The 25,474-nt window shown below is 39.5% G+C and overlaps 1 protein-coding gene across 1 annotated transcript in view; it reads left to right on the top strand.

Annotated features, from left to right (window-relative positions):
• LOC124552658 (transcriptional activator cubitus interruptus) overlaps positions 1-25,474 on the top strand; it is a 175,949-nt gene that overhangs the window by 132,457 nt on the left and 18,018 nt on the right. Inside the window, exons 8-13 of the mRNA XM_047126983.1 lie at positions 2,946-3,110; positions 6,790-7,044; positions 7,149-7,325; positions 14,634-14,802; positions 15,471-15,718; positions 17,854-18,042. Of these exons, the coding sequence (XP_046982939.1) occupies positions 2,946-3,110; positions 6,790-7,044; positions 7,149-7,325; positions 14,634-14,802; positions 15,471-15,718; positions 17,854-18,042 (1,203 nt within the window). The remainder of the gene's footprint in view (positions 1-2,945; positions 3,111-6,789; positions 7,045-7,148; positions 7,326-14,633; positions 14,803-15,470; positions 15,719-17,853; positions 18,043-25,474) is intronic.

Genomic DNA, 25,474 nt, shown 5'->3' with positions numbered 1-25,474 from the left:
TGCTGAGGACGCTTTTACGACTGCTGCCTCCTGTTCGTAGAATCTCACTGCTGGCAGTGTGATCGCTGCTTCAGTGTCGTATACCCAGCTCATTCAAATTCTCCTCTCAGTGTGCTGATGCAACGGCACGACACGCCGCACTCTGTGTACGTACGAATGACCATTTCTCCCTGGTGTTAATGGAACATTCTGAGACAGAAATAAAATAGTAATATGTCTACCAAAGTCTGATGTAACCTCTTGATTAGCCCACACCAGTATTAGGAGGTGAATTATTAATCTTTTCTGCATATTTGCAATTACTAACAGTTTCTCAACTAAATAGCTTAACAGTGTGTGTGTGTGTGTGTGTGTGTGTGTGTGTGTGTGTATGTGCGTGTGTGTGTGTGGAAAAAAACTCATCACTAATTAAAAACGAAATGAAAATAAGTAATGAAACAAAGAATAAAAATGAATGTGTTACATTGCTACTAATATGGATTTCTCGTGCTGCCCTGCAGTTTGCAGCCACCTCAGTATGTCTTAAAGTTGTGCCTGTACCAATTGGGAAAATAACTTATACTTAACAGTCACATGGCCATTTCCTGCAAATATTACACATATGTACACGGACAGTAAAAATCAGAGGTTCACATTAGTAACTCTTGCAATAGAAATGAAATGAAATTCACAGCTGGGAAACTTTAAATATTTTTTGCTACAAGGTATAGTGTTTTTCACATTCCTGTTGTTTGCCTGCATAAATGATTTACATAGGACATTAGAGGGCCTTTCAAAATTGTAAGGTTTCATGATAGCATAAGAATATTGATAAAAGGCCCAAATACATCCGTACAAATTGCAACCACGAAAATAAACAGGTGTACAACTGGTTCAGAGCCAGTACCTTAAACCTTGAACTTGAAAAAGCGCATCTTATGCAATTCCAATGAAATATCATTTACGGGTCTTGCGAGCGGAGTTCAGTGAACGTTTGATGTACGAGGTTCCACACTATAAATAGAAATAATTTCCATATGGACTATGCTTCCCTTTCTAGTGTTCAGAAGGAGTTTTATGCTCTGGAACACAAGGTTTCTGACAAGTTGCCAGCAGACATAAGATAAAAAATTGAAAATTCCCAAATATGTGAACGTGAAATAAAATGACACCTCATTAGCCACAACTGCAATTTGTGAGAGCACCTCACTCGAGAATGAACATTCTGAATAACTAACTTTTGTATTATGCATTCTGAGTTTGCCATACAACTGATAGAATTCTGTGTAACATTAAAATGATTTCCTTAAAGTACCACATAAAAAGAACTGAGTACTGTAGCTGTTTTTGAATGGATTAGCACCAGTGATAAGTTGTTGTTTGTATACTGTAGAGAAGTAGCTGGCAGTGCTAGCTTCTGGCTGTTAATGTAGAACTTCAAACAGTGTAAAGACCAGAATGGAATAACAACAGTACTATGAAGAGGATAAATTACTACTCACCGTGTAGAGCAAATGTTGAGCCGCCGACTGACACAGTGAAAAGAGTGCTATACATTTAAGGTTTTTACCCGAAAGGCCTTCTTCCGAAATAAAAAACAATCGTACAACCCTCGTACACGTGACCTCAGTCACTGGCCGCTGAGATTGAGCAATCTTTTTGTCGTGCCTGTCTACGACTCGACGTCTGCTCTGTATTGTGTGCATCAGTCTATTTTTTCATAATATAAAACTTCACTTGTTCCATGTTCTGGGGGACTCTGTATCGTGTTCGGATTTACAGAACTTGATGTGTGAATGAGTGAATGAAGAATGTATTATGTAACATGACTAGCCATCTGCTTAGTGTGTGGCTCAAAGCAAAATAGTCCTGTATGGCTTTCATTCGTATGAAACATTTAATATTGTAATTACGGTTACTTGTCCAGTTATCGAGTGACTCGGCAGAATATCGAGTCGTCACAACTTATTGCAGGTGAACGTAGTACCCTGTTACTAGCTACTTGTGTATTTATGTAAACAAAAATTGCAATGACATATGCTACTGTGCAACAGACACAACATTTTGCTGATCACACTGTGTTTCTACACTACTTGTTCACTTAGACTGACACATTTACTTATTGTGGTCATTGTCACTATTTACCACAGCACACATTTCCCTCTAGAGTGATATGTGGAATATGCTTCCAGTAATGTACTGAAATTCATTCTAGCCATTGTACGTCATAAACAGTCAAACATCTGATACGGATATTATATTGTTTGAATGCAGCTGCAACCTGCAGCGTATAAAATGCTCCTCTTAAATTGTTTCCGACTGTAGTTCATTTTTAACTATCCCATTCATCGTGCTGGAGTGTTTCCATCTTCAAAGATGATAAATATGTAATTTTTCTGTGCCTAGATAATTTACTCATCTTATGAAAACTTGAACGTGACTGTATAAAGTGTAAATACAGTCCCAGCTCAACTCCACCATTTGTAAAGCTCGTTCTCAACTACTGAATTTAATCTGGTTTCAACTGTAGTTACAGTTTACTCCAAAATACCAAGCTCGGTGCAATATATTTAAAATTGTTCAAGAGCAGTAAACACAACATAAATTTTATGTACTTTTTTGGATCAGTGCTCTCAATATTGTTGATTCTAGTCATTCAGTTAGGTGCCTGGATTTTTTAGAATTAACTTCAACATCCAATTTTAATACTATTACCATTTATTCACATTTTCATTAGAAACTGTATTATTGCATTCTAGCAAATCTTTCCACTCGTAATTGCTCAGCCACACCATACGCCTTACACCAAAGAAATTACACCAAAGGCACAACTGCGATCTCAGTATTAACAAAGTAGTTCATTCCAATGTAGTGTGTTGTTTCTAGAACAGTGTATTGTGTTGTCTATTAACCAGTGAGGCCGTAAAAGTGACAAGTTTCATTACAAATGGGATGCTTTTGTGCAGTTCGAAGGTTGCATCAAGGCGTACTCGCGGTTGGAGAACCTCAAGACGCACTTACGCTCACACACGGGGGAGAAGCCGTACACTTGTGAGTACCCCGGCTGCAGCAAGGCTTTCAGCAATGCCTCGGACCGTGCAAAGCACCAGAACCGCACACACTCCACCGAGGTAAGCAGTGCTACGTGCTGGGTCCGCTTTCTAGCTCATTTGCTGCGGCTCACGAGTAACTCTGAATTATATCTTTGTGTTTTTCCAAACATTTGCTAGTTTCATTGATACAAATTTCTCTTCCTAGAGTAACGAATCCATTCTCAAATGCTTTTATCAGGGAATAGAGGTAATCGTTTTATCTGCCAGTGTCAAATTTCCCAATAGTTTTGATAACTGATCGCATCAGAAACAGTGTATTTTGGAAAAATCTTTATTGCAGCTAATTGTTTAAAGTTAAAATTTTTGCAATACGCAGTTACAGATACAAAACCCACCAAAAACAGCCCTTTAGCTTTGCAAACTTGTAAATTGACACAGTGTCCGCTCGCTTCACTTCTGCCAGCCGATCGCCGAACAGAATACGTAACATTATGCAAATGTATTTCTCGTGGTACGACAGAACACTCGGAGGATGTTTACGCTGATATTTCCTCTGTAATATTTTTACTATTTTGTCGAACGAAGTGTACGGTGAAAACTCAATCTGTAGTGTATACTAGGACAGTGTCGGCTGAGAAAACCGAGCAGGGAAGGTGGTCTGTTTTGCACGTTTGTGAAGCTAAGCTAAAATGCTGTATTTGTACTTACTAGTAAACCCCCGAGTATTTGAAAAATCGAACACTTGCATATAAAACAGCTTCAGATTTCTGATTACTTTAGAAACGAGTTAATGTTTTAAATACTCGACTGTAATGACGCAGGTGACAGAAAGTTTAGGAAAGTGTCGAAATCGTGCGTAAAGCGTTTTGGAAGTTGCCGAGTGCTCACATTATGAAATACTGAACGAATATAGTCTGGGTAATCGGCACTCCTTTTTAATCAAAAACTAGTTTCTCACGCTTCTCAGTGTCTGTGCCACAATATCTCCTGAAGTACTTGTCATACAATGATACAATTTTGCAGGTATATTCTGTGGTATATGTGGATACTGTCTGCAAACTATGTTGCAAATACAGTTGGTAGTAAAGAAATTATAAATTAAAATGTCATGCCTGTTGTTGAAGATGTATTACATGAACAGCAAAAACTACAAACTTCATTCCTTTCACCACTGTTTTAGGTATGGCAGTGAGGAAAATGTTTCATAACGGTTTGGCATTATGTGTAAAATTTGTTGTAAGTTGTAAGTGCTTTCACTCTTAAACAGTGGATGAATATAGTCCAAATATTTGCCTGCTGTCAGCCATGCTACCTCAGACAAACACACAGCTTCCAGTTGTAATACCTGGTAAAGAATAAATTAGAGATGACCTGTTGAGTTGCAGACAGGCACAATGAAAGGGCTGTTACGTATTAAAGCTTTTGGCCAAAGCCTTACTCAGCAAAGGAAACACACACACACAGTCACACAAGCAAGCGCATTCCGTGCATGTGTGACCGCTACCACCGGGACTCCTTACTTTAAAGCAGTGAATGCACTCACAGAAAACATTTCTTTTATGATGCAGTGACTTCAGTTAACCATTTTTCCCACCTTGTTCATGTAAACATTCATTGAAAGTTTCCATTAAGAAATTAGTTTGGCCAATACAGAGCACAGCCTTATGTTTAAATGTTCAATAATGCTTTCAAACAAAAGGTGTTAAAGTTTTACGTAATTCCAAATATATCATCTCATGTAAACAAGTCTAATTAGCACTCATTTTCTTTTCATGCATTAAGGGGCATGACAGGTGGTAAGTACTGCTCGCTCTCACTAATTAATATCATTATTATCTCTTGTGTTTTGGACATAGTAGGAAGTATAGAAAAAATTGTATTCTCCCTCTCTCTCTCTTTCTCTCCCGATGCACCCTCCCCCCCCCCCCCCTTCTCTGCATTTATAATGAGTCTTTATTTGTGAAGCATTGTGACTAAATTAAGTCAACATTCTATAATATAATTTTAATTTACTCCATATCCAAGCAAAATTATGTGTTTTTCCGTGTGGTGTCCACGTAAAGAACACTTAATAAATTTTTAAAAAATAGCACTATTTTTGTAACTTCATAACCGCATTGTGTGGAGAGACAAAAACACTGTTGTCTTAAGATTCTGGTCTCGAATTCAAACGTAATCGAGTGAGATGCTTAAAATTGATTTTTTCCAGGGCCTCATAACATTAGCTACAAATAGTTAGGTCTCAGTTAAATGTTCCTTTTCAGTTCATTTTAAAATGCTTGACCCCCTTATTGGCAGTAGCGTTAACACGTACATGTTTCTTTTTGACATCTGTTCTTTAGTAATTTCTTTTATAAACTACAAGTAGTCATTTTTTGTCCTGGTAGTGATAAATATTAGGTGTTTTGTGGTCATTCTGAAATGCTAGCGTAGAAAACTGAATACCCAAAATATATCTAGGAAAGACCTGAGCAGAGTTCTGCAATGCATAGTAAATAAAAAAATTCATTTATGTGTTTTAATGTAATTACCCATTGTTTCATCCTCTAATTACTGAATTCTAAAATATTGTGAAAAATTTAATGTGGCAGGTGGTTTTGTTGGCAAAACATCCCAATACGTTGCGATAAAAAGGATATCGTCACAATAATAATTAAAATATATACTTAACTTGCTTGATCAATAAATGAGGCCAGGGATCTTCATTGAAAGAAGTTACTTGACTCATAATTTACAAAATCTTTACATTTATTTAATCCACGTTTGTCAAGTCAATGATGTTTAGTTCTTTTTAAAACTTGTGATTACAATTTAATAAACAAGTAATTTAACTACAAAATTCACATTAAAATTCACTTGAGACTTCAAACTAATATAATTACAGTGCTGAATTATTGTCAGTCTCTCTCTCTCTCTCTCTCTCTCTCTCTCTCTCTCTCTCTCTCTCTCCTCAATTTAACATTTTTCTTACTTACATAATTTTGCGTTCTTGGTGATTTTTGTTTTACAGTCTAATGCATATTTCTGTGGCTTCGAAAGCATTTCTGAACTTAAAAAACTCACATCAAATCAAACTATTTATTCAAAACTACAAAATACTGTCACAGAAAAGGCAGAGGATTGAAATTAGACAGTTTTTGGGCCTTAGCACTAAAGAAAGCAAATAATACAACATTTCACCACTGTAACCCTCCTAACACACATCGGCATGGATCCGCTAATTCCCATAAAACCGAAACCACCGAGGACAGTAAGTAGTATGTTCAACTTTTCAGTTAACACAACTTTCATGAAACTGACTTATGTATAGGAAAGTATCACAAATTACATGACATTAACAAAGTGCTGCTTTGCATTTGCTTATTATTGATTAACGTTATAAGCCTCTTAACTGAACTGAATCGTGTGTATAATCAACCACGACCACCGAAAAATAATCGGAATTGAAGAATACCACTGCAAAACTAAAAAGACAGTGTAGAAATTAAAAGGCAAATTACAACTATGAAATATACAAGTACATTGTGCTCTGTGGATCTTGTGTGTATTGTATTCTGTATTTGTTGTAGTTATCTTATTCTCCAATACTGCACAATGTTGGCATTACATTACAGTGCACTTTAAAACGTTATCTCTGTAGTTCGTACCACAGATTTGTCAATGAAAATAAGTTTTTTGTGTAGGCTGTAGTACACTTTTTCCAGTAAAATGTACCGAATGGAACTCCTGACAACAGAACTCTCTCACGACTTTGCAGAAGCCGTACGTGTGCAAAGCCCCAGGTTGTTCCAAGAGGTACACCGACCCCAGCTCGCTGCGCAAGCACGTCAAGACGGTACACGGCGCCGAGTTCTACGCCAACAAAAAGCACAAGGGCTCGGACGGGGGCGGCAGCGCCGACGACGGGGGCGGCCCGGGGGGCGCGGACTTGGCAGGCGGCAGTCCTCGCAGCGAGGGGATGCTCAGCAGCGGCAAGACGCCCAGCCTGTCCAGCCCCAGCGTCAAGTCCGAGGTGAGTGCGAGGGGCAGTATACGGAGTGCGGCACTCTCTTCCTTGCTCCGATTTGAATCTGCTCATCGTGCAGGCGGAGGAGTAAGCTTTCTGATTTCTATTAGGAGGCGAGTTCACCTGTGGGCCAGCACGGCAGCCCACCGAGTGTGACACAGCACGCGATCTGCGGGGGCGGGGAAGGCGGCGGCGGGGTCCAGGATGACGCTCTCGTGGGGGACTCTGGCCACGCTCTGCTCACCGCTGCCGAGGAGTGGGCGGAGGAGGCTGTTGATGAAATCGATGTGAGTCGAGTTCTTCACTTCATCGACAGATACCAAGAAAGTAAATTGGAAAAAGAAAACACTACGTGACAAACACTCGTATCATCTAACACAGCCACACATCGATCGAGACGCATCCGACACGTGGCTAAGAAAGGGCAGTATATACAGTGAGACAGAAGGCTTCATGATTTCAATACAGGATCAAACAATAACCACCAGATATTACAGCAAGCATATTATTAAAGATCCCAATACCACAACAGATAAATGCAGACTTTGCAAACAACAAACAGAAACAGTAGATCACATCACAAGCGGATGTACAATACTAGCAAATACAGAATACACCAGAAGACATGACAATGTAGCAAAAATAATACATCAACAACTTGCCGTACAACATAAACTAATAAAACAACACATTCCCACATACAAGTATGCACCACAAAATGTACTGGAGAATTATGAATACAAATTATACTGGAACAGAACCATTATAACAGATAAAACAGCACCACATAACAAACCTGACATCATACTCACCAATAAAAAGAAGAAATTAACACAACTAATCGAAATATCCATACCCAATACAACAAATATACAGAAGAAAACAGGAGAAAAAATTGAAAACTACATCAAACTGGCTGAGGAAGTCAAGGACATGTGCCATCAGGATAAAGTTGACATTATACCAATTATACTATCAACTACAGGAGTCATACCACACAATATCCACCAGTACATCAACGCAATACAGCTACATTCAAAAGTATATATACAACTACAGAAATCTGTAATTATTGATACATGTTCAATTACCCGAATGTTCCTAAATGCAATGTAACATAAACCGTACAGTTAAAAGGAAGTCACGCTTGATCAAGGTCCGCATCACTTTCCATTTTTAACCAGACATAACGTCTGAGAAAGAAAAGAAATAATAATAATAATAATAATAATAATAATAATTTCTATTCTAATATTAACAATGAAAATTTCCAAACAAAACTTAATTATACCAAAAAAATTTACACAGTTAGCTGAATGTTCTCAAGCCAATGTCACACAGGTGCAGCACATACAATTTATGTATGTAATTTACATGGATATATATGTGTGCTTCTCCTAACATCTGATAAGAGAATCTGTGTCCATTAGCTTTGAACGGCAATTTATTATGGTCCTTTAACACTTCACCACCATCTCTGTACTGGTACCACGGATCGCCGTATTTTTACTCTGACACCATCTGAACCTGTCCATTCGAGATTAGAAACTGTGCCACGGTCCCCCACTGATATCTGCCATGATGCAATTAATATTTAATGTACTAAATTCTACCATTGTAAGGAGCAAAATGTGTTTTTTTATATAAAGCTTACTGCATTCTGTGATAGGCTGATTGGTACAGCAACCAGTTTCCCTTTAGATGGTTGTTACCATCATTCTGACTAACAGCATTGCTTTGATAGCCTTTCAAAGATCTGAGGAAACCATAACCAGGCAAAATACATTATTTGTAATAAAAATAACTTTTCAGTGATGACTATCTCTTTATATAAAAATGTCTTTTGTATCATGAAATTGAGGCAAATAAAGCATTAAAAAGCTGTAAACAATTTTCAATAGAGAGTTAATTCTCATCCACCCAGCAGATGTGGAGCGCCATTGAATTGTGTTGTGCAAAGATGATGTAACTTACCAAACGAAAGCATTGGTTTGTTGATAGACACACAAATAAACACACAAACACACACACAAAATTCAAGCTTTCGCAACCAACGGTTGCTTCATCAGGGAAGAGGGAAGGAGAGGGTAAGACGAAAGGATGTGGGTTTTAAGGGAGAGGGTAAGGAGTCATCCCAATCCCGGGAGCAGAAAGACTTACCTGTCCCTTCTTCCCCCCAAGGTAAGTCTTTCCGCTCCCGGGATTGGAGTAATTCCTTACCCTCTCCCTTAAAACCCACATCCTTTCGGCTTTCCCTCTCCTTCCCTCTTTCCTGATGAAGCAACCATGGGTTGCGAAAGCTTGAATTTTGTGTGTGTGTTTGTTAGTGTCTCTATCAACAAACCAATGCTTTCGTTTGGTAAGTTACATCATCTTTGTTTTTAGATATATTTTTCCCATGTGGAATGTCTCCCTCTATTATTTATTTACTTATTTATTTATTTTTAATAAATAGTGGCAGTGCACACGGATGAGATTCACTACAACTTGTTTCTGATGGTGACATAGGGCATCACCAACTTGCTGTTAACATCTCATTATGAACTCTAGAAAATTATCTAACTACAATACATGTGAAATGCCTGATTGTATCTTTTTAATAGATGCTTTTACATGCTACCCCATCAAAACATATCCAAAATTAATGTCTTTAAGAAAATTGTATATGAGGTGAATTTAATGTAATTTTTTACATTCTTGGTTAACAGTCATCTCTGGTGCAGGATCAACAGATCTTGCATTTAGTAATTCCAGATAACTGAACATTATCTGCTTTGCACTTTTTGTTTTATTGTTTGCAGATGTAAGACACACTTAGTCGATAATAAAAATCAGTCAGATAACAAGTGCCAACTATTTTGCAATGTTTTTTTCATAATTCTTCAATTCTTGAGTAGTTCAATCTCAAAGACATTGAATTCAACTAGCATGCCAAAATTAGTTTGATGCATGTTGGTAAAAAAAATTCATTAAACCTTGATTAATGTAATAGGAGATTTAGTAATTCATGATTCTGTGAAACTGCAACCTTTACTTATTCTTTTAGATCATCAGTTACACATGTACACCATCTTCGATGGCACCTTCTCCCCTTATTCCTTCAACAACAATACCTATTGGTAATTACCTTTAGGATTCTGCACCAGTAAAGAAACACTAATTACTTTTACTGTATTGTTATCCTCGGAAGCAGTATTTCGGTTAATTTCTTGATGCTAATTTATAAAACACAGGGCGTACATAAAGTCCAGGAACACATTCAATTATTGATTGCACAAGAACTGAACATTGTACAGATGTCATACATATTGCATTTTGAAGAGAAACTCCGAAAGTTATTATTTACAAACATTTGCTATCCGAACCACGAGTGACTCCGCAGACATCAGTACGGTAATCGAATTCTTGCCGTACCCATCCCAGTATGGCATCGTCGACTGTGGCAGTCGCTTGCCATATTCTCTCCCGGAGCTCTGCTACATCGTGTGGTAGAGGCGGGACATACACCAGATCCTTAATGTCTACCCACAGAAAAGAGTCACAAGGAGTGAGATCTGGTGATGAGGGAGGCCATTTCACTAAACAGCTGTCCCCTTCTGTAGCACGGCCAGGTTTACGACTAGCGCTGACTGTCAGAAAATTACCAAACTACGCTGTGGCAGTATACGTGAAAAAAAAACTTTCAGGGTTTCTCTTCAAAATGCCATATGTATATCTGTACAGTATTTGGTTCTTGTGTGATAAATAATGGAAAGTGTTCCCGGATCTTATGTACACCATGTATAAATACAAAACAAAATACTATTTTGTAGTAATAATAATTAACAGTACTTAGGTCAGTGAGACACGTAGGTATTCATTACTATAAGTACTAAATCTTATGTATCAATGTTTTTACATGAATTCCTGCTTGCCCTATGTCAAGTGTCAACAGTGCCTATTAAATTTTTTTGTATGCTACCTGTAAATTTCAGGAACACACACACACACACACACACACACACACACACACACACAAAAAAAAAATACAAGAAAACGTACAGAATGGAACTTATAAAAGTCATTTACAAATTTGCATGACACTCATTAGCCTTGTAACCACCCCACTACCAATATATCTGAATGAATTTATAGTTTTTATTTCTATTTGCCTGTTGTTTCTTTACAGCCCTGTGTGGCTTAGTGGTAAAGTGCCAGACTACAAATGAAAGGTCTCAAGTTCGGTCCTCGGTCAATTGTAGGAGGTTTTTCTTTCATTCATCGCTTCTCTCTCCTGCGGCAATGTTTGTCACGTGAAAAGTGCCAAGTTGCTCTGAGGCTCAGAATCCCTGTTAAACCGTAGACTGGCTGGGAATGCCTATTCAAAGTCAGAAGAAGGCAACAGCCTACCACCTCTGACGAGATCACGCATACCGAAGCGCTGTTTAACTTTTTACCTTACTGCTTCACTAGTGAAAATCAGACCACAGCATAAATTAAGTAAAAACGGTAGCAAAAAGGCAACAAATTTGTGGAATTTTACTTAGCAGCTTGTAACATACCCTGTCATGTTATTGTGACCACCTGTTAGAATCCTGAAAACCACCTTTCGCAGAGCGGACCACTGCGAGACGTGCACGAAGAGAGTGAATTGGTTTAAATCTGGGGAGTTAGGTGGCCAGGGGAGTACAGAAGTATGCTAGGAGCTGTGAGCCACATTGCACTGTCCTGCACGTAGGATACGCATACTTGTGTCGATCCCTTGTGCCTTTCAGGATGACGAGATTACCAGGGAACACCGTGAACACATTCCTCAGTGTGTAATGCTTCCTCTTGTGGCGGTGTGGTTCTTTCCGTCCCTTTATGACATACCTGCACCAACCTGTGAACATTGTCTCAGCATATCATCAGTAGGGAAGCCAAGTAAAACCTACTGTACTTTCGACGTGAACCATGCTGCAATTAAAGTCACTGATCTACGTTTCGGGAGAAAGTTTTCACACGAAATGAAAGGTTGGAAGTTTCGTCCTCAAATAATATATTTTGAAACTTAGGTGAACAAGTATCACTGCTAAGCCCGTGCTAGTCTTAACACAGTCACTCACAATCCCTCTCACTCACGTTAGCAAGCTTATGGTATTGCATTTCCCGAAAACGTAATAGCTACGGAAATATGGATCGTTTTTGATTGAGAATGCTCGCCAAATATTAAGTCTGTCGGTACCTAATGCAGTCACACTTTTTAGACACCAACCTGCTCAATATGCCACGTGGAATATATGTCTTTTCTCGTCACAAAATTCCCTTAAAAATTCCGAAATTTCTACACGCCCATCGGAAGAATTATGCCGTCACTTTACCACACTTTTGATGTATGAAACACTGCTAGACCGGCAACTTATCATTTCCATCGGAACTACTACTACACACCTCCGAACTGTTTCATGGCTAGGCTCCGACTCCTCTCTAGAATACTCTTAAGTCTTCTCTACCAGCAGAGAAAGGCGCGCGAAGAATATCACTTTACCATTGGTCAGTTTATTCAAGAGCCAATAGCAAAACAACGTTCTCCCACGTCAATCTGCGCTTTTCATCAATAACCAATCACAAAATAGTAAACATAATGATTGCACTTTTTACCGATGTAATTATCTAATATCCTGAAGTTTTGTTTATGCATAAAGTTATTTACTATTGTTATTTATACCTGAATTAACTTTCCCTTTACGATAAACTTACTTTACAAATCTATTCTACAAAAATCACCTTTCTCCATATCCACACTTCTTCAAAATGTTCCCACACTAAATCCCATTACATAACTCATTAAAGAATTATCTTCATATTAATCTTAAACCACACTTGCGCATCATTCGTACTGCTAAACACATTTATAACATTTTACCTACACAAAAAGACATAATAACACTTTATGAAAATACTAGAACAGTTTATGAAAAACATTCTATTACTTTAGTGCACTCTAGTGAGCACAATCGAAACTAAAATCGCAGTCTCCCTATCCAATATTGTCCTCAATCGGCTGATGCATAAACTACATGCACGTCCAGTCTCGCGTCACCATCTGTCACTATCCAGCTCTGAGACACATCTCCCACCTAATCGCCTCCAAGGCAGGATCGTTATAAGGCACTACGCCTCACTCTTCTCACCGAACCGTTTTCACGATTGTTACACGGCCGTACACACTGACAGCCGTCTGTCCGACGGAGCATAAAATGTGATTCATCTGAGAAGGCCACCTGTCAGTTCTCAGTGGACATCCCGTTGCGGTATTGGCACGCAAATTCCAGCCTTCACCGTCAATGAACAGCAGTTGTCACGGGTGCACGAAACGGGCGCCAGCTGCGGAGGCCCGTACGCGGCAACATTCACTGAACGGGTGTTGAGCAGACGCTGTCGGTAGTTCCTCGGTTCGTCCTGGTGGTCAGTTACTCGACAGTTGCACGACTGTTCACCAGTACTTATCTCTGCGGCTGCTGTTCGCCCCTGTCATCTGTAGCCCGTGTTGCCTCTGTGCTGCCATTCTGCCATACGTGGTATACTTCAACTGTGGTGGCATGCAGACAGTTTGCAAACTTAACCGTTTCGGAAATTCTTCCACCCTCGGTACGAAAGCCGATGATTGTGCCCTTTGGGACATCAGATAGATCCCTCCGTTTGCGCATCGTGACTACGACTGCATTGTTTTCCATGTTGCCCCACCCTTAATACCCTCCCCACACATATGTGAGCGGTTATTGCCCACCATGTCAAACGTAGTTGGCGGTCTCATTAAGGACTGTGTAGATCCACTATCACACCGACAATGTGCGAGTCCAAATCTGTTTGCTGCATCTACTGTTGCCCTGTATGTAAATCGGTGGGACATAAATTTGGCACTCTAACAAAAGTGATGTGTCTCGTACTTCCAATTTTGATTATAGTTTAATGAGATCCTAATATATTTTCACAAAACCTTTACAAACAGATATGAAATTGACTTCTGTGCTAAAGCATAAAGAATCGAACTATGACTGTTTGATTAACTCTTAATGGCTGACTTGTTGGACACAGCTCTCATACTGTACATAAAAATCTCTCTGTGTGAGATATATAAAACATAATGAAAATTACACACATTAACTTATAATTAAAAATAATGCTGATATATTGTTGTGTATTGTTCCTGATTATTGCTTATTGTTCGTAATGTTTTGTCAAGAGCTGTGTCGGGCAGTTTTAGAGGTGCTCCCGGTACTGCAGAGTCGTGGCGAGTTGGCGATACTGCGAGTGCCTCTGAAAGTGTCCGAGGCAGCTGCGAGTGGAATGTCGGCGACAGTAAAGTTTAATGGACTGTGACTGTACGACCCGTAAGCTTCACTAGCGACTAAAACATTCTACATCTTTGTTTGTTCCCCACTTAGTGATGAGGAAAGGTGCTATTGACTCTCCATTTGTGGCTAATGTTGTAGTTTATAAGGTCTTTATTAAATGTAGTTGTACGGAAGATAATTAGCTGTCAACTTAACGGACTGAAGATTAATATTAGTAAATAAAGATCACTCTGAAATGAGATTGCCAGCCCACTGGAAATGGCGTATATCTTTTTTCAGCTGCCACCGGTATCGGTGGGCCTGCAGGTGACGGTAGGAGGAGACGGAGTCGGCGGCAGCGGCGGCGGCAGTGGTCTCGGCTCGACGGTGCATTCTGCCCGCAGCAGACTCGAGTCCCGCATGCACGCCAAGGGCGTTCCTGCACTCCCCACACTGGCTGGGGTCGGCAGTAAGTTTCTTGCCTCATTTTCACTTCCTTTCTGCATCTTGCAAGTAACTAATTTTGTACGCAAATTTTTCATTTTCCGGTAAAACGGTTCCGATTAATTTCGTACGCATTACTGGATGAAATGTGACAGGCTGCCGGTGCCGTTCTGAAATATTTTATTTGTAGTCCGTTCACACTACTAAAATCCTTGCTAATGTGTGGGCCAACTGTCATGTCTTACATGCTAGTCTAGACAGAACAGTTGTTAATAAATTTCACCAAATATGTCACATTAAAGATATTCGGGTATCTCAAGATTAATGTTTACATATAATTAAAAAACTGACTTAAGTGAGTTACGTTTTTTTGTTATTCTAGAAATGCTGTAGTGATTAATGATGATGATGATGAAGGTGTTAATGATAATTCCAAATGTATTTTGGTAATGAAACATCCCAAAAGTACAAACTACATAAAGAAATGATCAAATCTGTGCAATACTCTTGAATTAAGATGATTTGGGTCTAGACTGAGTTCATAAATGCATTTCATTTTCATACATATATATACTTTCTATAAATGACACGCAAGTAATGAGTTGCAGTAAGTCGTACGTGTCGTAATAATGTGTCGTGTCGGCTACTGAAAATGTGCAGCCAGTCGTTTACTACTTCCACTACACCGTGCAGGTCCGCGCAAGTGCAGCATCGGCAGCAGCCCCCTGCTGGGGGACCTCAGCCGGCGCATTGTCGACCTCAAGGTGGAGGGCGGCTGCGGCGGCGGGGGGCGGTCCGGCAGCACCGCCCTGCTGCAGACGCAGCTCGCAGATGCGGTGCAGGCCGGCTGCTCGCGCCGCGACAGCAACTCCACCGTCAGCACCTACTACGGCAGCATGAAGTCCGGCGACGTCAGCCGCAGGAGCAGCCGAGCTTCTCAGGTGAGTGCCAAAGGTGTCTTACTCGGTCAGACTTGATGTACTGTGGCGGTAGCAGCTCGTCTGTATCGGTACAAAAATAAACGAGTAAAAGTCCGACCAGATTCGGTCTCTTATGTACCAAAACCTAAAAGTTTTTGATGTAATGCACACGGACTTCTGCTGTAAACAAATATTTCGTATTTCGTAACTCTTACATCTGAGCTCCCTTTAGCAGAGTTAACTGCATACCTGGTGCATTAACGTAGTTTCCACAGTGACACCTTACGAGCTCAAAACAAATATCAACTTAGCTCATTCGGGGCCGACTTTCGGTCCCGTGATACCGGTGCAAGAGTAAAGACGCTAATAAAATAGTTCTGCTCGACGTGACTTAAACTTTTATTAGAATAGCACATCAGATCGCCAACGTGGTACTCTACCTGCAAAATACATAAATGAACGGAGTCCAGGACAAATGGTCACAGATGCGTACTCATTTGCAATATTTCGACAGTTTGTGTAACTCTTACTTTCTTAATCGTAGTGTAACAATTTGAAACAGACTTCCGTGGCAAGTTATTTAGTATTCTTTTTTAAATTTATTAATATCATTTTTGTTTACAAACTGATATAAACATCTCATCTTTCATACAATTTACACAAAGCAAGCACACCTCACACACACACAACCGCCAACTCCAGCATCTTGGCTCAAGATTTTGTGTGTGTGTGTGTGTGTGTGTGTGTGTGTGTGTGTGTGTGTGTCTCTTTACTGATGAAGGCTGTCGCCGAAATCTAAATGTCAGAGTCCTTCAGTTGTGCCTGTCTGCAACTTGACATGTCTTCTTTACGGTAAGTAGCAATCTTATTTTCCTACATTGCAAATAACAGCTGAAGAAGGGTAGAGGTAAACAGAGAATTAACTAGCTGTTCTGTGCTTGTTTAATTATTTATCACGTTCTGTAGGACCATCTGGGGCGAAGTTACTCCGTTATGGAATGAGCCAGTACATAGTTTACAGAATGCTGATTAGCAAATTTATAAACAAAAAATTACTAAAATGTGCTAAAAATTGAGAGAAAAGTTCTGCTCTGCAGCAAGATAATTTCTTGCTAAAGCAAAAGCAAGATAAGAAATTCGGTGAAAGGAACAGTAGTGGTCGGTCATTACATTCCGGTCAAAGGAACAGTAGTGGTCGCTCGTTACCTTGTCGATGCTGTTGTTTTCTGTAGAGAGTATTCTCATTGAGAACTTTACCTTCTAATGTAATGCAATTTCATGTATGCGTAGCACTAATTTGCAGGTGATTTTTCTTGGCTAGACCACCCAGATATATCACCAAACTGATGGGAATGATATTGGGATTGTTAAACAATAATGAAATACAATTTACTAAACTTGAATTTCGGATAAACTGTTGCAAGTTTACTGTCATAAATTAGTAACCTGGCACACTTTTTTGATTAGATCTCTTTTATCCATTTCCAGGTGTAAAACTTTGGAAGAAGTAAACTGTAAAGATATTTGTAACACTCACATGTCAGCTTGTGAAAAATCCAGTGGCATGTTTACACAATGCAGTGCTCATAAAATGTTATTTTACAAAGGCTTGTTAACTTTCTGTGATGTTTATGAGTGATTAAATTTCAGTGAAAGAACAGCTATTTGTCAATATCAAAAATAGATCTATGAAATACATTAAAGTTGTCAATCACAAAATGTTTTTTTTTAAAATGGTAATTGTACATCTAAATTATTCCAAAATTGATGTTAATGATTTTATGTCATTCTTTACAATTTTGTGTAGATGAATTTTCTAAATAACATTATTGCTGTTCCTGAAAGTTTATTTAAAAGTTACTGAAATGAATGCCTTCATTTACCTGTACCTATTAATGACAGGTAAAAATGTTATATTGCAATGTAGGAAAAGATAGATTGCTACTTAAATATAAAACATACAGAAATTTAATTATAGCTCAGCGTGTCAAAATGAAGCATATTTTCTTAGTAAATTAACATCAGTATGAAAATATACACACCGTATCAAGTTATTCACCGATTGGATATTGTGTTCTTCACTACCAGCCAGTATTGTCAGCTACATTACTACCTACACGTGACTCTTACGCGTACGGTCCACTCCACTCTCGCAGATGTCTGCTGCATCCTGCCTGAGGCCGGCGGGTACCGGGGGTGGCGGCGGGGGCGGGGGCGGCTCGCTGTACGACCCCATCTCGCCTGGCAGTTCGCGCCGCTCCTCGCAGCTGAGCACCAACAGCTGCAGCCACAGCCACCAGCATCGCCTGCACGGCTCTTACTGCACCTCCAATCTCGTCGTGCAGGTGAGTGGAAGAACTGTACCAAGGGCATTACTAAAGTAGTATTTTGTCACCACAAAAGTATGTGGAACACTATATGCACGGTGTGTCTGAGAAGTCACTTACATCGAAACAGTATATTGTGTATTCAGGGTGTATACGACCCGGGACAACTGGGAGATCAGGGAAAAACCCCGGAATTTTTTCATCCGGGAGAAAACTGGGAAAAACCCAGGAATGTTTCAGAATTCTGGGAATTTTTCATAGTTGTATTTTTCCGTTAGATTCTTGTAATTTTGACTGGTAAGAACCAATGTTCTAACAAAGGATATTACTGTATTCCGGTACTTCAGAATAATACTGCTGCAATAAAACACGAATGAGAGAAAAAAACTAAAGTAAAACTTACGTTTCAAAGGAAATGCGCCATATACAGTAACAAAACAAAGTGCCCATAGAAATGTCTGCTAACAGCAAAATGTATCAAAAGCTTTAGTCAGACTATGCAATGTTGCAGAACGAACGACAAATTGCTTCCGATGAGCGTGACATCACAACTGTTTACAGTAGATTCGTTTGAGCAGTTGCGAGTGGGCTCATGAGTGTGCACAGTTGAGTCACGTACGAATACTACCTTCTCCCACTTCTGGCTACAGAAGTGTGGTTGACCATTACACTAGTAAGGGCCAGTTGTACAGTCCCCAGCTAGCAGGCGCTTATAAGTTGTAATCTGGGAGTGACGCGGAAAACACATTGAACGAACATGTAAAACGCCTAACTGGAGAATAAACGCAGGATAAGTGAACCTGCCACCCCCACCCCCCCACCCCGTGAACCCTGGACCTTGCTGTTGGTGGGGAGGCTTGCATGCCTCAACGATACAGATGGCCGTACCGTAGGTGCAACCACAATGGAGGGGTATCTGTTGAGAGGCCAGACAAACGTGTGGTTCCTGAAGAGGGGCAGCAGCCTTTTCAGAAGTTGCAGGGGCAACAGTCTGGATGATTGACTGATCTGGCTTTGTAACACTAACCAAAATGGCCTTGCTGTGCTGGTACTGCAAACAGCTGAAAGCAAGGGGAAACGCCAAAACTCCAGCGGTAATTTTTCCGGAGGGCATGCAGCTTTACTGTATGGTTAAATCATGATGGCGTCCTCTTGGGTAAAATATTCCGGAGGTAAAATAGTCCACCATTCGGATCTCTGGGTGGGGACTACTCAGGAGGACGTCGTTATCAGGAGAAAGAAAACTGGCATTCTACGGATCAGAGCGTGGAATGTCAGATCCCTTAATCGGGCAGGTAGGTTAGAAAATTTAAAAAGGAAAATGGATAGGTTAAAGTTAGATATAGTGCGAATTAGTGATCTTCAGTGGCAGGAGGAACAAGACTTTTGGTCAGGTGAATACAGGGGTATAAATACAAAATCAAATAGGGATAATGCAGCAGTAGGTTTAATAATGAATAAAAAATAGGAGTGCTGGTAAGATACTACAAACAGCATAGTGAACGCATTATTGTGGCCAAGATAGACACGAAGTCCATGCCTACTACAGCAGTACAAGTTTATATGCCAACTAGCTCTGCAGATAATGAAGAAATTGATGAAATGTGTGACAAGATAAAAGAAATTATTCAGATAGTGAAGGGAGACAAAAATTTAATAGTCATGTGTGACTGGAATTTGAGAGTAGGAAAAGGGAGAGCAGGAAACATAGTAGGTGAATATGGATTGGGGCTAAGAAATGAAAGAGGAAGCCATCTGGTAGAATTTTGCACAGAGCATAACTTAATCATAGCTAACACTTGGTTCAAGAATCACGAAAGAAGGTTGTATACATGGAAGAATCCTGGAGATACTAGAACATATCAGATAGATTATAATTATAATGGTAAGACAGAGATTTAGGAACCAGGTTTTAAATTGTAAGACTATCCCAGGGGCAGATGTGGACTCTGGCCACAATCTATTGGTTATGAACTGTAGATTAAAACTGAAGAAACTGAAAAAAGGTGGGAATTTAAGGAGATGGGACCTGGATAAACTGACTAACCCAGAGGTTGTACAGGGTTTCAGGGAGAGCATAAGGGAACAATTGACAGGAAAGGGTGAAAGAAATACAGTAGAAGAAAAATGGGTAGCTCTGAGGGATGAAGTAGTGAAGGCAGCAGAGGATCAAGTAGGTAAAAAGACGAGGACTAGTAGAAATCCTTGGGCAACAGAAGAAATATTGAATTTAAATGATGAAAGGAGAAAATATAAAAATGATTTAATGAAGCAGGCAAAAAGGAATACAAACGTCTTAAAAATGAGATCGGCAGGAGGTGCAAAATGGCTAAGCAGGCATCGCTGCAGAACAAATGTAAGGATGTAGAGGCTTATCTCACTAGGGGCAAGATAGATACTGCCTACAGGAAAATTAAAGAGACCTTTGGAGAAAAGATAACACTTGTATGAATATCAAGAGCTAAGATGGAAACCCAGTTCTAAGCAAAGAAGGGAAAGCAGAAAGGTGGAAGGAGTATATAGAGGGTCTGTACAAGGGCGATGTACTTGAGGACAATATTATGGAAATGGAAGAGGGTGTAGATGAAGATGAAATGGGATATACGATACCGCGTGAAGAGTTTGACAGAGCACTGAAAGATCCGAGTCGAAACAAGTCCCCGGGAGTAGACAACATTCCATTAGAACTACTGACGGCCTTGGGAGAGCCAGTCCTGACAAAACTCTACCATCTGGTGAGCAAGATGTATGAGATAGGTGAAATACCCTCAGACTTCAAGAAGAATGTAATAATGTCAATCTCTAAAAAAGCAGGTCATGGCAGATGTGAAAATTACCGAACTGTCAGTTTAATAAGTCACAGCTGCAAAATACTAACGCAAATGGAAAAAGTGGTAGAAGCCGACCTCGGGGAAGATCAGTTTGGATTTTGAAGAAATGTTGGAACACGTGACGCAATACTGACCTTACAACTTATCTTAGAAGAAAGATTAAGGAAAGGCAAACCTATATTTCTAGCATTTGTAGACTTAGAGAAAGCTTTTGACAATGTTGACTGGAATACTCTCATTCAAATTCTAAAGGTGATAGGGGTAAAATACAGGGAGCGAAAGGCTATTTACAATTTGTACAGAAACCAGATGGCAGTTATAAGAGTCGAGGGACATGAAAGGGAAGCAGTGGTGGGGAAGGGAGTGAGACAGGGTTGTTGCCTCTCCCAGATGTTATTCAATCTGTATATTGAGCAAGCAGTAAAGGAAACAAAAGAAAAATTCGGAGTAGGTATTAAAATCCATGGAGAAGAAGTAAAAATTTTGAGGTTTGCCGATGACATTGTAATTCTGTCAGAAACAGAAAATGACTTGGAAGAGCAGTTGAACGGAATGCACAGTGTAATGAAAGGAGGGTATAAGATGAACATCAACAAAAGCAAAACGAGGATAATGGAATGTAGACAAATTAAGTCGGGTGATGCTGAGGAAATGACACACTTAAAGTAGTAAAGGAGTTTTGCTATTTGGGGAGCAAAATATCTGATGATGGTCGAAGTAGAGAGGATATAAAATGTAGACTGGCAATGGCAAGGAAAGCGTTTCTGAAGAAGAGAAATTTGTTAACATTGAGTATTGATTTAAGTGTCAGGAAGTCGTTTCTGAAAGTATTTGTGTGGAGTGTAGCCATGTATGGAAGTGAAACATGGACGATAAATAGTTAGTATGAGAAGAGAAGCATTCGAAATGTGGTGCTACAGAAGAATGCTGAAGATTGGATGGGTAGATTACATAACTAATGAGGAGGTACTGAATAGAATTGGGGAGAAGAGGAGTTTGTGGCACAACTTGACCAGAAGAAGGGACCGGTTGGTAGGACATGTTCTGAGGCATCAAGGGATCACAAATTTAGCATTGGAGGGCAGTGTGGAGAGTAAAAATCGTAGAGGGAGACCAAGAGATGAATACACTAAGGAGATTCAGAAGGATGTAGGTTGTAGTAAGTACTTGGAGATGAAGAAGCTTGCACAGGATAGAGTAGCATGGAGAGCTGTATCAAACCCGTCTCAGGGCTGAAGACCACAACAACAACACAAGCAAACTGGTGATTGTGACAGCGTTAGTGAAGGTAACTGGAGAATAAGTTTTGACACTGACAGAAATAGTTACAGAATTAGTGATGACAAGATTGTTTGATATAACGTGGAAGGAGAATAAACGGGGACATCACACGATAATGGAAGAATATGACAATTCCAAATTTACATAAATGTTTCATACTACTACTTTTCTATCTCATGCTTGAGAAACTGGAGCGTATGAATGAAATGTGAAACTGTTTTCTAATATAAAGGTTTTTGCTTGTAGTAGGCCTAATAGGCATTGATATTGGTACTACGTGAATTATATTCTGTAGTGTCATAAAAATGACCATTTGTTCCAAAACAGTCTCGTTTATTTGGTTTGTATTACAATTGCTGCACTATTAGACAGACCTATTTTGTTTTAGCTAGCAGACAGTGACAAAATATACGTAATAAACTTGAGAAACCACACCAGTCTTGGGTACTATTTGTAGTAACAGCTTTTTCAGTATCGGACAACTACATTTCGATTTTTCTTGTAGCAAAACATTTGACGAACTTTGATGAGGTAATAGATTCTTTCGCAGAAAAGACAAGCACACCATGTAAAGCCATAGCAAGATTAAAGAGAAAAATGTTCTACGACTTAAGGATTGAAGAAATGTGTACTGTCTTGCTTGCCTCTTGTCTTTACTGTTTTTATGTTTCCCACGTTTAATTTTATGTCACACAAAACAACAAGTTATTACCTAATAGGCAATAAAGAGTGCAAATTTTCTGAAGAGTTCTTCTTCTCCTGGTTACAAATATTCCCATCCAGTATATATTGCGAGCTTGTCTTAAGAGGGGCAGGATGTCAAACCGGCCTGCTGGGAGCAGGAGAGCCATGACAGGACGTTTTAATTTCCAGTGTCCTGAATATAGTTTGTTGGCATCCATTTCAAAATATTACACGCTTGAATTCCACAGAGTGAAATACAGTAACGTGCGATAGAAGGGTGCTGTGTGAAGAGGTGTTGCAGTGCACTTCGGCACACTTATGACCAAATAACATGACTTACAATTCCTTAAAGACATATGTCTTATGTACTCTTCAGAAAGATGTGAGCTACAAATTGTACATTTTTTGAAAAGTCGATTCAATATTTGGTGTCCTACCCCAAACACTATCTAGTATTGCCCGGTTCATAAATATCGTAGATCCGGGAATAAGTCTAAAGGTGGCAGGGGTAAAATACAGGGAGCGAAAGGCTATTTACAATTTGTACAGGAAGCAGATGGCATTTATAAGAGTCAAGGGGCATGAAAGGGAAACAGTGGTTGGGAAGGGAGTGAGATGGGGTTGTAGCCTCTCCCCAATGCTATTCAATCTGTATATTGAGCAGGCAGTAAAGGAAACAAAAGAAAAATTCGGAGTGGGTATTAAAGTCCATGGAGAAGAAATAAAAACTTTGAGGTTTGCCGATGACATTGTAATTATGTCAGAGACAGCAAAGGACTTGGAAGGGCAGTTGAACAGAATGGACAGTGACTTGAAAGGAGGATATAAGATGAACATCAACAAAAGGAAAACAAGGATAATGGAATGTAGTCGAATTAAGTCGGGTGATGCTGAGGGAATTAGATTAGGAAATGAGACACTTAAAGTAGTAAAGGAGTTTTGCTATTTGGAGAGCAAAATATCTGATGATGGTCGAAGTCGAGAGGATATAAAATGTAGACTGGCAATGGCAAGGAAAGCTTTTCTGAAGAAGAGAAATTTGTTGACATCGAGTATTGATGTAAGTGTCAGGAAGTCATTTCTGAAAGTATTTGTATGGAGTGTAGCCATGTATGGAAGTGAAACATGGGCAATAAATAGTTTAGACAAAAAGAGAATAGAAGCTTTTGAAATGTGGTGCTACAGAAGAATGCTGAAGATTAGATGGGTAGATCACGTAACTAATGAGGAGGTGTTGAATAGGATTGGGGAGAAGAGATGTTTGTGGCACAATTTGACTAGAAGAAGGGATCGGTTGGTAGTACTCAGAGGGATGTAGGCTGCAATAGGTACTGGGAGATGAAGAAGCTTGCATAGGATAGAGTAGCATGGAGAGCTGCATCAAATCAATCTCTGGACTGAAGACCACAGCAACAACAACAAAATAAGTTTCAGATTTTGGTGTATTTCCACCTTTCTGACAGTTGAGCATTAATTGCCTTGCAGAACAATGAAGCTATTTTTGTCGGTCTGCTAAAGAAATTTGGCTTTTATTAATCTTTTCCACTGAGGCAGTCCATTTATTTGGCTAGTTTCAACTGTTCACTACATTTCAAGTGCACATTTTTATTTTCTAGCATGTATGTCATTATGCCATAATAAAGAACCAAACATGAGATACCACATACAGTACTGGTACTCCAAGAAAATTTACATCCAAATCTAGACATACAAATGTGCGCTTTAAGCCAAATTATGCTTTTTAGTATGGTTCACAAAATTCTGATGCTCTTGAAGTATCATCTGATGTCTCGTTTCTTTTACGACGTAATGCGAGATCTTTACGTGTACGAACGTACAGGCTTCCTGCGTCATCGTAGCTGGGCGAGCTCAGTGATGCCTGCTTTCTGGTGCTCTCTGCCAACTACTGAAGTAAACCTAGTTCTAACATGTGTATGGTGATCTGAAAAGTGTTACTTTCAAAGCAACTTTTCTTTTACGCAAGATGAGCTATGTGTGATGAATTTATTGTACCACAGAGCGTTTGACCGATTTAAAATCAACTCTTTAAGGACGACTATTAGAAGAATTTCGAGCCCAGACGATCAGATGTTTATGTCGTTATTAAAAATTTTACTGGCACATTTGTGTGCTGTATCTTAATGTGTAACACGCGCAAAAAAGATCAACCTTATATGTGAAAGCTTAGACTGTCTTGCAGCTTATTAATCGTAGAGACCAATATTACATGTGAAAGCTCTAATGTTCTTGTAGCAATACTATGTATATTAATTTAACACCGTTAACTTTTCCTATTTGTGTGGTCGCGCTACTTAACAGTGATGTTGCTATCTGCTGACTAATCGAGTGTCCTACGCTCTGAATATCTGTGGTCATCAACTGGTGAGATCATGTAACGTGAGATATGACTGGCTTACAAAAGCCCATCACAATCTCGATTTAAGTGCTTCAGAAAGTAACATGTGGTGTTTGTATTACGAAAGTGTAAATTCGAATTCCACCAAAAATATGCAGCTTACACATTGCTGCAAATCACAGATCTTTCCAGAACATGTTTTTTCCCCTTTTTTTTGTTAGGTGCCGGGAAATTCTACGCCGTTGTATAAAACCGTAATGATTCGATGGATTGATAAGTTTTACAGTTATGAAGAAAG

The sequence above is a fragment of the Schistocerca americana genome, chromosome 10 (genome assembly GCF_021461395.2).
Source record: "Schistocerca americana isolate TAMUIC-IGC-003095 chromosome 10, iqSchAmer2.1, whole genome shotgun sequence".
In the NCBI taxonomy this organism is placed as follows: domain Eukaryota; kingdom Metazoa; phylum Arthropoda; class Insecta; order Orthoptera; family Acrididae; genus Schistocerca; species Schistocerca americana.
This window is presented reverse-complemented; position numbering and strand designations above follow the sequence as displayed.